The sequence below is a fragment of the Dermochelys coriacea genome, chromosome 5, assembly GCF_009764565.3.
Source record: "Dermochelys coriacea isolate rDerCor1 chromosome 5, rDerCor1.pri.v4, whole genome shotgun sequence".
NCBI lineage: Eukaryota > Metazoa > Chordata > Testudines > Dermochelyidae > Dermochelys > Dermochelys coriacea.
The window spans coordinates 32,624,116-32,638,832 of NC_050072.1; the positions used below are offsets into that span (position 1 = coordinate 32,624,116).

The 14,717-nt window shown below is 42.1% G+C and overlaps 1 protein-coding gene across 1 annotated transcript in view; it reads left to right on the plus strand.

Annotated features, from left to right (window-relative positions):
- PARP8 (poly(ADP-ribose) polymerase family member 8) overlaps positions 1-14,717 on the plus strand; it is a 172,145-nt gene that overhangs the window by 101,472 nt on the left and 55,956 nt on the right. The window contains 4 exon segments of the mRNA XM_043515040.1: positions 1,388-1,448; positions 7,274-7,364; positions 11,055-11,121; positions 12,854-12,979. Of these exon segments, the coding sequence (XP_043370975.1) occupies positions 1,388-1,448; positions 7,274-7,364; positions 11,055-11,121; positions 12,854-12,979 (345 nt within the window).

A 14,717-nucleotide genomic window follows, 5' to 3' on the forward strand; every position in this document is an offset into this window, starting at 1 on the left:
TTCGAGCAGTTTTCCTACCCTCCATCAAGAAACCTACCATTATACATTTCATTAGTATTATGCTCTTTGCTACCGTTGTACACTTTACTGCTCTCAGAAAAGTGTGCTCAACTTGCACAAACTATAGGAACTTTAAAAACTGCATCAGAGGGCATCCAGTACTTTTTCAGTGACAGTTCCATGTCACTATAGCTGCTGCTTTGTTGTTGAACACTAGGTAAAGGATTCATTTGGCACTGGTAAATTTAGTGTTACACTGATGTTACTGGAAAATGAAGTTCCTTTTATCTTCAAAGTAATCCAGAACAAACAACACCTGCTTAGACTTCCCCATGCTGCCTGACCAATGTGCCCCAGTTTGGTTCTGCGGGGACCAACTTTGTACAATGCAATACAACTCCCAGTGAGTTTTATAGAATTCAGTAATTCAAGATGGCGTGCAGTATATATGGTACAGCTGCAAAAAACTGAGGTATAGATACCTGAGGCCAGATGCACTCTTGTAGGTTCAGGGAGGCACAAATAGCACCTCTTGCATTAGCCTGGCCTGCACTGTTATAGGTGGATTCACCCCAAGGAGGCCAAGTGGTTATAATATTGAAGGTTTCCTTTGGCAAGGGGAGCTTTAACCTCCGTTAATGTATCCAAAGAAGCTCTGTCAGTGGCAGCTGTTAAAGGGAGGCAGTTAATTAACCTCTTCTCCCAGCTGTCCAGCCAGCACTGCACACTTTCTGAGATGGGCTAGACCCTGTAAGCCTCTCAGGACTGGGGAGGTTGTAGGTGCTTTATGCAACTCATAGCAGATTTTCCATTACTAGGAGCCTTAATACAAAGATCTGTGCCTGTTTCCATAGGTGAATCTTATCTATTGTATGGGGAACAAACCCAAGCATTTAAGTGTGAATGATGGTTCAGTTTCTGTTCCTGTTCAGTCTTTACCAGTTGTGATGCTGTTTTTAGCAGAGTGGATACCTTGTTCACTGAGAACTGGAATGAATTCAAACACTTCATTACACAAAGGCTGTCATTTCATTGCTGCCATGAGTTGTTAATGGCTTTTGGTCACTAAAAAACAAATGTGAACCAGTGACCTAGAGGTAAATAGCTGTCATTTACCCAGTGATGTCCATTACAGACTATCCCATTATAATTCCCTTGAGCTATGCAGTTCCTCAAATGTGATTATTTGTGTTATTGAAGGCTTGGAGTATTATTTGCAGAGGCTGTTAGTTGATCCCTTTCAATACAGCAAAAAGTCACCCATTATGGAAAAGTTCGCCTAACTTGAACTTTAATATCCATTACTGATTTTATTCTTAATACGATCTCTCATAAATGCTCTTGGGCTGAACAGTAGCTGGAAAGTAATATAATTCTTTACTTTCAGGGAATATGGAGCCATTGATGATGTAGACATTGATCTGCATATTGATGTTAGCTTTCTTGATGTAAGTAATCTAATCATATAATTATATAATGAACATTAGTACTTATTTAATTCTGTCCTATATGAGATTCTTTCAGAGATTTCCCTTCTTTGGATTCTCGATCTTTACAAGCTCCAGTCACATTATTGATTGCTACTCAATTCTCAGTGGAAACATTTTCCTGTCAATCTGCAAACTCATTACTAAGATATTTTTAGCTATTTATTTGCTACCATATAGAATTGCCTTGTGAATAAACAAGGAGGGCAATCTACATGATCACAATGGTTCCTTCTGGTTTTGGAACATATGAATTTATGAACTGAGGCAAAGGCAGTACATTGCTTTTTTTGCTGCCATAGGGCCTTGGCTATATGGACCACATCATATGCTCCCAGAGGGGAGACAACCTAGGATGAGTTTCACCTTATATAGTTTGCCACCAGTGCTCCCTTCTAGGGAAAGGTTTGAGTGGCAAAGGACGTAGATAACAGTGCTGCCCAGCCGCCCCTTCTCCCTGGAAACATAGTTCTTCTTTGAGTGCTGTTCCTATGGGTGCTCCACTTCAGGTGTTAGTGCGTCCTGGCGCCGTCGATCAGAGATTTATGGTAGCAGTATCCATGTGGGTCATGCATGCCAGTAGGTGTCTTGCAGTGCCATTGGTGTCGCGTCCAGCGTGTGTACAGCCCAAGCCCTCCAGTTCCTTCTCAACCATCCTCGGCTGAAGACAGAACTCTGAGGCAGTGTTCACTCTTCCCATACCTTTAGAAATAATAGTTTAGATAGTTAGTTAGTCAGTTAGAAAGTTGTACTTAATGTTAGTGTTAGTTTTATTATAAAATTTTTTTTTTACTTCTCCCGGTTTTACCCTCCCCATAGTTTCCCTGCAGCGGGGTCGGTTAACTGTTCAAGATGCTGGCTCCCCAGGTTTCAACAATGCGGCTCCTGCCTTGTGTGTCCAATGTCTCAGCGAGGCGCGTATCCCACAAAAATGCACCTACTGTAGCAACCTAAAGGCAAGAACCCGGCGCAACTGGGATCTCCGCCTCAAAATGATCTTGATGGAGAAATCTCTCCAACCAGAGATGGACCACCGACCTCCTCTCCGGGCACCCCCCCCTTCAGGGACAGGAGACATGCCTTCCTCAAACAGACCGAGGAAGAAGGGCACAGATGTCTCAGCAGAAAGCACCGCAGAAACATATACAGACTTCTGCCAGGTCACTACCTGCAATGTTGACACCTGCTCAGGTGAGCACCTATGACACTCCGAGCACCTCAGGCATTGCCGAGTCCAAAATGAAGGAGACTAAGTGGAGGCACAGATGGAGATATGCCTCCTTCGCGGCCACAAACTTGCCTGTAAGGGACTTGATACTGAGCGTCTCCTCAGGTACCATGCCCCCGGCACTGATATTGCAGTCTGCACCAGTAGAGAAAGCCAAGTCAGCACCGACTACCCTGACTAAACCGCCATCACATCTGACAGCACCAGCATCGGCACCGATGGTATTGACATCAGAAACGCCACTTAATCTGCTGCAACAGAGAGACTTGGCTACCTTGTTAGCACCGCAGTCCCCATGCTTGGTACGGAGGCTCTCCAGAATGTTACAGCGGGGATCCCTATACTTCTCAGATTGCTGTACATTTGTCCAGTGAAGACAATCATGATGATGTGCCAGAACCAAGCATCTTCTCACTGCACCACTCATCACTAAAAAATCGAAGACCACCCTGGACCTATATAAGATCCAAACATCCTTATAATCAGATGAGTTAACTTTGGTATGGACCACTGTGGATGTACCCACCAATGGCCTTCCCAATGCATTTGGCACACTGGGAACCCTGGACAGCTTACAGGGGCTGTCACTCTAGACCACCCACAGCTCACAGAGGAGATCTGAGATTCACCTCTCGTCCCCCACCCCACAGCCAATGGAGGCTCAGAACATCAGGGAGGACACTGAGATGGGCACAGATCAGGAAGCGAATTCTCCTGCACACAATTCTTCCTCCTCACCAGACAAAGCAATTATGCCTTCGCCACCTACCTCGACGGATGACTTCAAACAGTTCCAGGAGCTGTTTAAGCAAGTCACCCAGAGCCAAGACATCCCTTTGGAGGAAGTTCAGACGAACCAGCACAAACTGGTACAAATTCTGCAACCTTCCTCCACTTTCAGGATCACTCTGCCCATTAATGATACGATTCTGGAACCGGCAGAGACAGTCTGGTAAACACCGGCCTCAATAACACCGACATGCAAAAGGGCAGATAGGAAGTATTATGTCCCCACCAAAGGGGTAGACTTCCTCTTCTCCCACCCACCTCCCAGCTCCTTGGTGATCGATGCCGCCAATCAACACAGCAAACAACAACAGTTTAGATCAACCCCTCAAGATAAGGAACACCAGAAGTGCTCAACCTCTTTGGACAAAAAGTTTACTCCTCAGCGACCTTACAGTTCAGAGTCACCAATTATTCTGCTCTGTTAGCAAAATATGATTATGATAACTATAGGATATTGAGCTTTTTCATTGAGGAGCTTCTAGATGAGAAACAAGCACAATTCAAGCACTATGCAAACCAGGAATAATGATCTTCCCCTACCTGGACGATTTCCTTTTCAAAGGTCCAACTCAACAAGAAGCACCGGACGCTGTCCAGATGACAGTCACACATCTGTTCAGGGATCTAGGGCTACAGATAAGTAAACAAAAATCCACTCTAGTCCCTCTCCAGCAACTGGACTTCATTAGGGCACATCTCAGTGCCATACAAGCCAAGGCATTCCTGCCCCTGAACAGATCCACTCTCCACAACTCTGACAAACCTTATCACAGAAGTAAGAGTCAGCCCCCAAACACCAGCTCGGACTGGACCAGCCCCCAAACACCAGTTGCTAGGACACAAGGCAGCCACAACGTTCATGGTACAACATAAAAGACTACATATGTGCTGCCTACAGGACTGGTTGAGCTCGGTATACAAACCCAGCAAGCACAGCCTGCACAAATGACTTACAGTACCACCCTGTGTCCTGGACTCTCTACACTGGTGGACAAGATCAGAAAATGTATGCATTCCAACAGGAACCCCCATCAGTAGTAATCACGACAGACGTCTCGCTGATAATCTGGGGGGGCCCACATGCATCAGCATACGGTTCAAGAAAAACGGTCTCTTGTGGAGACTCAGCTACACATCAATCTGCTAGAGCTATGTGCAGTCTGCAATGCCAGCAGACACTTCCTACCTCACATAAAGAACAAATCAATTTGTATAATGACCAACAACATTGCCTGCATGTTTTACATCAGTCTGCAAGGAAACACTCAATCTCACTCACTGTGCACCGAAGCCATGAAAGTGTGGAACTGATGCATACACCACAACATAAACATTTCAGCCTCCTATCTTCTCTGCTGTCAGAACTCAATGGCGAACACGCTAAGCAGGTATTTCTCTCAAGACCACAAATGGGAAATGAATGAGGGAGTCCTGCTATCCATATTCCGCTGGTGGGGCACTCCACTCATTGATCTGCTCACATCCCCAACAAATCACAAATCACAAATTCACAATGTTCTGCTCGACAGCGGGAATGGAACCACGATCACTGGGGGACACCTTCCTCATCACATAAGATGCACAATTCATGTAAGCATTCCCACCAGTTCCCATGATATCACACATGATACGCAAGATATGCCTAGACAAGGCCAGGGTCATCCTCATAGTTCTAACATAGCCCAGGCAAACCTGGTACCCTTACCTGATGCGTATGGCGATATGCACCCCTCGAGCTCTCCTTCCCCATCCAGACCTGCTGTCTCGGAACAACTGTCACGCTCTTCTCCCCAATCCAGAGAAACTCCACCTTCAAGCATGGCTTCTGCATGGTTCCACTATGGCGAACTTGCCTGCTCGGAACAAGTCAAACACATATTACTAAACAGTTGGAAAATGACCACATGTAATACTTACCTTCAAAAATGGAAGAAATTATCCTCCTGGTGTCAAGAAAAACATGTGACAGCCTCCACAACGCCACTACCATTAGTGCTGGAATACCTACAGGAGCTGAAATGCTCGGATTTAGCAGTGAGCTCGATCAAAGTCCACCTCGTGACCAGAACAGCATTCCATCATGAGATTGATGGGACATCGATCTTTGTGCATCCCATTACTAAACACTTCCTCGGGGTCTCCAGAACATTTACCCAGAGGTTTGTCAACCTATTCCAGCCTGGGACCTCAATGTGGTATAGAAATGCCTCACCAGAACGCAATTTGAATCCCTAGCAACCTGTTCCCTACTACATTTATCCATGAAAGTGGCCTTTTTGGTCACTATTATTTCCACCAGATGGGTCAGTGAGATAGGGGCTCTCATGGCCGATCCTCCCTACATAATATTCTTCAAAGACAAGGTCACGCTATGCCTGCATCTAACATTTCTACCGAAGGTAACATCATCCTTTCATGAACCGATCAGTCCATCTTCCAACATTTGAACCTAAGGCTCACAAGACTCCAACAGAGTCCATCTTGCATACACTGGACTTCAGGCAGGTGTTAGCATTTTACCTGGAAAGGACCAAACCTTTCTGGAAATCTCCTAGACTTTTCATTTCTACTACCCAGCGTTCAAAAGGCTGCACAATATCCACTCAGAGATTGTCTAAATGGATCTCCACATGCATTCAACATTGCTATCATATTCAAAACTTGGACCATCCTACACACATCACAGTGCATTCCACATGATTCTTTGTAGCATTCCTAAACAATGCTCTGATATTAGAGATTTGCAGGGCGGCCCCTTGGGCCTCTGTCCACACATTTACTGAGCACTATGCTATCACTCAAGACTCTAGGGCTGATGCCATAGTTGGCTCTAACCAACTGTGTCTCTAACCATAGTTACCTCTGTGACTCAAATGAACCCGAAGTCCCTCCTGCCTTCTGAGGGCACTTCTCTACAGTCACCTGAAGTGGAGCACCCACAGGGACAGCACTCGAAGAAGAAGAGAAGATTACTCACCTTATGCAGTAACTGAGGTTTTTTGAGATATGTGTCCCTGTGGGTGCTCCACTACCCACCCTCCTCCCCTCTACTTCGGAGTTCACCATTAGGACTCTGCGGTAGAGAAGGAACTGAATGGCTCAGGTCGCGCACATGCTAGACATGGCACCAACAACACCGCAAGATGCCTGTTGTGCATGCGCGACCCATGTGGACACTTCTACCATAAATCTCCCATTGATGGTTCTGGGACGCACCGACACCTGAAGTGGAGTACCCTCACAGACACACATCTCAAAGAACCGCAGTTACCGTACAAGTTGAGTAACCTTCTCTTTCTCTTGCTGTTATTTTCTCATTTTGCCATCACATCTGTTCAATAACCTCCCTTTACAAGAGTGGAAGTTAATGACTCTAGGAACAGCATCTGAACTGATATAATTTCCCCAGATAAATGTGGTACACAGGATGATTCTGTCTGCCCCTGAAACCTCATGAATACCTGACTCTCCTGTAATAGGATTTCTTTAGTCTCAAGGGAAGGGACAATATGCCATCTGGTTTCTTCTAGCCCTCTACTGTGGGACCAGTTGTATTTCCCACCCTGTTCACTCTTTTTGCTCTCCCCTTGAGCCGGTATCTCCTAGTGGATGGAGCATAGCCCAGGAGTGCGCAAACAGATGAAAATAATAGCTTAGATGACTACATTTCATTGAATATTTCACCAGCACAAGGATTGACTGACAAAACATAAACAGTTCCTGAGGATGGCTAATGATTTGTGTTGTTTTTCTTTTTCTCTGGAATCAGGAAGAGATTGCTGTGGCTTGGGATGTAATCCGCACAGAACCTATAATAGTGCGATTGCACTGTTCTCTTACACAGTACTTAAATGGTCCAGGTTAGTCTCATTTGCATTTTTCCTGTGCCGTGTATGATGTCGTAGTTGTGAGTCATGTAGAGAGTAGCTGATATACATGTTCATTGCTAAAGCCCCAATCCTGAAAATATATCTGCACATGTTTAACTTTACTATCATGAGTGGTCCTATTGACTTCAAGTTAAGCCCCTGCGTAAGCGTTTGCACAATCAAAACTAAGGGTATGTCTACTGCCCTGCAGTTTGGACTAAAAGGGTGTTGATAGCAGTACACACCAAAGTGCTGCGCTATAAGTCCCCTATGTGGACATTGTGAGTGTGAATGTAAAAAGTCTTGGGTTTGCACCTCTTCAAAGAGGAGGACTACATTAGTGCAGACTCGGATCTTCATATTCGTGCCCATAGTATCCACATGAAGGAGTTACAGTACAACACTTTTATGTGAACTGCTATTGACACCTACTTAGGCTTCCAATCCTGCCTCTCAGTTCAGATCTATGTGAGATAATTCTGCCCCTGAACGATGAAGATATTTTTTCGGTCGTGATCTGTCTGGAAAAATACCCTAGTAATCCATTTCTAGGGAGTCCATTGTCTGCTGCTGCTTTCTGCAAGCTATGTTCTGTTCATTATATCAGTATCTTATTTGTGCTTGGCTTAGTGTCTTGTTTCACTACATCTTACTATTTTAATATATTTTTATAAACGTTCATGTGTTTATTTATTGCAAATAGCTATTGTAACTTTATGTTAACATTTATTATTGTTAGCCAACTCCAATATGAAATCAAAATTCTAATACACTCAGCAACAGAGACTAAACTTTGCAAATCCTTATCCAGCTGGATATGTTCTAACAAGACCAAAAGCGACAATAAAACTTCTGCACTTTTGGCAAGGCTAAAACAGGACTTATAGACCTCATCCTGCAGCTAACTTTGTACAGAAGCTCCCTGGAGCCTTATGCAGTCAATTGCAAGATCAAGGCAAAAGACAGGTGCCTTGCCATTATTGATCTTATGAGTATGGTGCAGTTGCTGTTTCTGCCAGTGATTTTCAGTAAAAAAGAACAATGAGATCAATCTCACATATTAATATATGAAGGAACTCACTCTCTCTCCTCAACCTTTCCCCATGAAACACTGTTCTGAGTAATAACTTATTACCTTATGATACGTATATCTTTCCTTTTGTGTCTGCCATTCACTGATGGAAGAAACAGATGTACCATATGCTCAAAGAGAGGCAAAATATGTCTGGCTGCTGTTTCAGATGTGTTATACAGAATACAAATGTTTTGAAACTTCTGTTCTTATTTAGTACCTAGACAGATTACTACCAATGTGTTCTTTTCCATTTTTTATGAGTAGCATGGAATTTTTTATATTGATAAGATACCTTTAGGTTCCTGTTTAGGGACTAGATGGAAAAAATGAATATATTTATATGTGCAAGGTTGCCCAACACATGCCATTATAAGAGCCTGTTTTCACTTGCATATAATTTTGCCAACTTTAACTGTTTAAGATGAATATATATATATATATATTAAAATACAAAACAAAACCCATTCAGTAGAGTATAGTTTATGGACAGAAATAGATATTTTTCAAGAATTCATTTATCTGTACTATGATCAGTACTAGAAACAATATTAGGAATGGAAGCAATGGCTTTTCCTTACTAAACGATATCACTGGTCTATCAGGCATAGGTGCTAGAATTAGGGATGCTGGGGGTACTGCTGCACAGCACCCTCACTATACAAATTGTTTCAGCTCCACTGCCATCAGGTCTAGTATCCTGCTTCTGGCAGTGTCCATTACCTGATGTTTAAAAGGAAGTGAAATGCACCATGGCAATTCTGAAATGCAGCACATCCCATGCTAATTGTGTGAAAAAAGGCTCCTAAACCCTTTAGGCAATAAGGCAATCATCTTATGCTCTGAAATATGAGATTTAGTTACACTTTAGAATTTATAAATCTAAATACATTGTTACTGCTAATCACATTATCCATCTCCTTTGAAAATCCAACCAGTTTGTCTCAGAAAGATTAAACAGCATTTAAATAATAGCACTGCACAAAAGGATAAAAAAATCAACTGATGTTTCTTTGAAAGAAAGAATATTTGAGGGAGACGGAAGATATGTTTTGAATTATTTGCAAATGAAACAATCATTCTAAAGAGCACCTGGCAAACAGTGGCATTTCAGATTAGAACTGGTATTTTAATTGTCTTTTTATTAAAAAAAAAAAAAAAAGGTCAGAATAACATATGCTTAAAAATCATGATTTAATTCTGATAAAAGTTAACTTCAAATAGTGAGCCAAATCTTTAGGATCTCTTTTTTTCAGTGTAATCATTTATAGTGCTTTTCTTTTTGTTTCATTTCGTTTCGTTTCTTTTCTTATAATAATGAAATGCACTTGTTTGGACCACATCAGTGATTGTAATATATGCTGGTCTTCCTCAAAGAATTGAGATTTCTTCAGTAAGTGCTTGGTGCCATCTGCCACTTCAATCTATTAAATGTTACAAAAGGATTTTGGTAATACTAGAAGTGGAAACTTGTTTCCAGCCTCCATGTCTTATGTTTTCAATGATCTGAGCCAATAAATATGGACGTACTGATGGTGGGAATGGTATGAAGTCTGTATCCTATCACATGAATGACGATGTCTGAGCTTCCTTGATGAAAGTTCATTGGCTATTGGGATTCATACATGATGCAGTCAGATGATAAGCACTATGGATCTTTTCCTGAAATGCCTTCAAAAAAGAAACCCTACAGATAAATTAAATTGGTAGGTTTTCTTTATATTCTAAGAGATAGAGACAGGGAACAGAAAAATGCCTGAGTAGAGCTTGACTGTCTCTGCATGCTGACAGAATGGGCTAATTCAATTATCCTATAATGGTTCAGGGAAACTTGAATAAATTAAATTTTCATACAGAAAAGGTTTTTTCTTCCGAGCAGAATTACCTTCTGCAGCAAAAATATTCCAGATTTCCTACATTTTTAAAAAGATCTGGAATGAGCATTGGGTAGGAAGGCCTCTCAGAGAGGAAACACTTTGCTCCAGAAAATATGGTGTGATGCTGATGAGATACTAAAGGAGCTAAGGCAAGTCCTCTTTCGGGAAGACCCTAATTCTACCCTCAGTCAGCCTGTTGTGAAAACAGGGAAACATTGTTGATTTCAGTGAGGTCACTTTGCATTTACACAGTGTAATTGAAGGCAGAATTTGGTCCAAAGTCTCAAAGGGCTTTTAAAGAATAGAGGGCAAGTAATGGAACCTCCACTTCCGCACCAAAAAGAGATTAAATGAGTAAGTAATTCAGTAAGTCTTTTGAAGGTGAGGGAAGGTAATGCTCCCTGCAAAAAGAGATTTAAAAGACTAGGACAGTTCACTTGAAAATGAGATGGCCATGGCTGGAGTTGGGTTGCTGAACAGGGTGGGCCAATACTCTGAAGTGGTACTCAGGTGCTTGGCTGGCTGGTTCTTGCTCATGTGTTCAGGTTCCGTACTGGCTCAGACAACAGTACTGCCCTCACCATTGTTTCCATGGTGTTTCCCAAGTATAAATTAGCACAGAATATGGCCTGTAAATATCAAAACACTAATAGAATAAGTAGGTCTCTGTGATACCCTGTTCTAGCATGGCAATCCTATTTACACATACCACCAATATCACATTTTCTGCAGTACCCACCGTGGATGTATTTCAGATATCTACTAAGGAAAGATTTGGGTTGGGACATCAGCTGAAAAAGTAAGTTCTGGAAGAAATTTAAAACGATCTTGCTTAATGCATTGTTGTTATAATCATCTTATGTTAGCTCTTGTGTTGGGTCACGAAACATTTAACAGATGGGTTGTAGTTCTCTTTGGGCCAAATGGCTCCTGACTGCTTTTTCAGTTAAAAAGTTCACCCCCCACCCTTTCAAATTGTTTTGACAGTGGTGACAAATAACAGGTAATCCCTGTAAATGTTTCCCTTTCCCTTTACTGCAGTTTTATAAACTGTACTGTCTAAAGTCTGTGAAATCAAAGAGGATGCAGCTAAGAATCACAGAATCGTAGGACTGGAAAGGATCTCAGGAGGTTATCTAGTGCAGTCCTCTGCACTCATGGCACTAAGTACAATCTAGATTATGTTTTATTTCATATGGAAATTTAGATTTTAAGCTCTGAGCAGGCAACCTGTTATGTACAATGCCTAGCACAATGGGGCCTATCTGTGAAGGTGACCTTGAGGTTCTACCACAAACACTAATAATAACTACTTTGGCACTGATTTTCTGAGGTCAGTAAGGCAGGGTAGCTGAAAAGATTTAGCAGTTTCATGTAGCCAGGTCAAGACTTAGTTCAGTTTAGTTAAAATTCTGACGATGCATCTTTTTGCAAATTCTCATTATTGAGATTAATTAATAATTAATATGAATAATTGCTATTAATAAAATGACAAGAATGTAAGTTTAAGGGTACGTCAACACAGCAAAAAACAACTCTGCAGGCTCATAGCCCACGTCAACTGACTTAGTTCGTGGGGCTTGCACTGCAGGGCTAAAAATAGCAGCATAGACGTTCAGGCTCGGGATGGAGCCCTGGACTGGGAGGCCCCCCGCCAGGTTTCAGAGCCTAGGGCTCTGACTCCCAACAGCTACACAGTTATTTTTAGCCCTGAAGAACAAGCACAAGTCAGTTGACCTGGTCTCTTAGAGTAGCTGCTGTGGGGATTTTTTTGCTGTGTAGACGTACCCTAAACATCTACACCTTTTAAAAAAAAAAAAAAGTCAGTTTGCTTCCATAAAGAAATCTTTCACTAGTAGGTTTAAAGAATCAATCAGAAATAATCAGCACAGTGTTTTAATAACCTTGTAGGTTAATTAACATTATTAAAAATCTGTGCAGTAATTTGAAATTAAGAAAAAAGTAATCAGTTCCTAATACTACATTTAATTCCTTATAGTACCGGTGAGTTGTACATTAGATAGCCTTTACAAGAGGCATACACAATGCATTTTTGTGTAATACATTTTGTCAAGCAGGGGGGGGAGACCTGTGATTGTACATCTACATAACTATACAGTTAAGTCACAATTTTTGAATAGCCACAGGTCTCATGATCCCTCATCACGTTTGAGGGCAAGAAGATCTTCACCTTTTGAAAATCAATGAAATAGTCAGTTAAGCCAACGCTACCATCTACTTTAACAGTACCACCCATACATCTCAAATCTAAACGCTCTCACAGTTTCTGCATTTTTATGACAAAGATACTTTTACATCTTTCATCTTTGATATGTGTATGATGTATACTTATATGGCTTTTATCAATAACATTGTCATTTTTTAAAGAAGTACTGGCCTCAATCCACCCATGTGACTCTCAAGTTCTTCATTTAGAATGAGGCCACTACATGGCTTTAAATGGTGAACGTACAGTTGTAAGCTTTACAATTACTGTGACTTGGCTATGATTGTCTTTTCCTCCTTTACAGAATAATGCAGACATTTGTTACACAGCAGTGGAAAAATGGCAAAGAAAAATCAAATTGTACGCACAATAAGAAAGTGTCTGAGAAAAAGGTGAAATCCCCTCTGCACATCTTTTCTACATTGCGCAGGTAATACCAGGCAAAATGCTTTTATTATCATATGCTGTTCAGATTCCACAGCATACTTAACAAGATTTAGCAGTTTAGCAGAAATATTGACTTTTCTCCAAAGAGAAGTATTCTGTTTATACCTTACCTCTTTGGTCTTGTGCCCTCACCTTTTATGATTTCAAGAACTAACTAGGAACTACAGCAGTTGCTAAGATTATTCCAGGGGGGAGCGTTTTCATGTCCTACACTCTAAAAGACCCTGACTCATCTAGTACTGGAAATCACTCATTTTATACTGTTAAACTTGGCTGTGTGTGCTATTATTAGTTTAGTAGGCAGACTGTTATTTTATTAGCCATAGTTAAGGCTAAAATTTTGTCATGGTTATCTTTAGTAAAAGTCACGGACATGTCACAGGCAATAAACAACAAAAATTCAGGGAAGGCGTGACCTGTCTGTGACTTTTGCTGCTGCAGCTCCATGGTTTCTGGTGGCGGGGAGCTGTGGGGTTCCCCCTCTGCCCACAGTGGCTGGGAGCTGCAGGGTGAGCATCTTTGCCAAAGAGAAAATGGGACATCCCAGCCACTTGCCCGAGTTGTCACCCCTCCCCACACACACACGTCACTGGAACTCTGTGGAGGGCCCCCTCAGGAGTCTGTCACCAGTCACTGGAACTTTGCAGGGGGCTCCCTGTGGCTGTTGTTGCCTGTCGCTGGAACCCTGTCAGGACCGCTGGCTGAGTCTGGCAGTCCCTAGGGCTGAAGCAGAGAATGTCAGGGAAGTCTCTAGAAGTCGGATTCCATGACCTCTGTCAGGGTTCCTTCCCCACTCTAGGGGGGGTACAGATGTGAACTCTAGGGTACAGATGTGGGAACCCGCATGAAAGACCCCCTAAGCTTATTCTTACCAGCTTCGGTTAAAAACATCCCCAAACTTTGCCTTGGCCTTGAACAGTATGCTGCCACCACCAAGTGTTTTAAACAAAGAACAGGAAAAGAGACGACTTGGAGACGTCTTTCCGCAAAATATCCCCCCAAGCCCTTTCCTGGGGAAGGCTTGATAATAATCCTCACCAATTTGCACAGGTGAACACAGACCCAAACTCTTGGATCTTAAGAACAATGAAAAATCAATCAGGTTCTTAAAGGAAGAATTTTAATTAAAGAAAAGGTAAAAGAATCACCTCTGTAAAATCAGAATGGAAAATACTTTACAGGGTAATCAGATTCAAAACACAGAGAATCGTCCTCTGGGCAAAATCTTAAAGTTACAGAAATAATAGGAATAAACCTCCCTCTTAACACAGAGAAAATTCACATAAAACAAAAGATAAACTAATCCGCCTTGCCTGGCTTACCTATACTGGTTCAATATTGGAGACTTGGATTAGGATGGGTTGGAGAAGATGGATTTCTGTCTGGCCTCTCTCAGTCCCAAAAGAGAACAAACTCGTAAACAATGAGCACAAACAAAAGCCTTTCCCCTCCCTCCCCCCAAGATTTGAAAGTATCTTGTTCCCTTATTGGTCCTTTGGGTCAGGTGCCAGGCAGGTTAGCTGAGCTTTTTAACCCTGTACAAGTAACAGGATGTTGCCTCTGGCCAGGAGGGATTTTATAGCACTATATACAGAAAGGTGGTTACCCTTCCCTTTATATTTATGACAACCTCCATGACATAAACGTACCCTTAGCCATAGTATCCTGCTAGTTTTATTGCTGTCCAAGTTTTCTTTTCGTAATTGTATTTTTTTTCACTT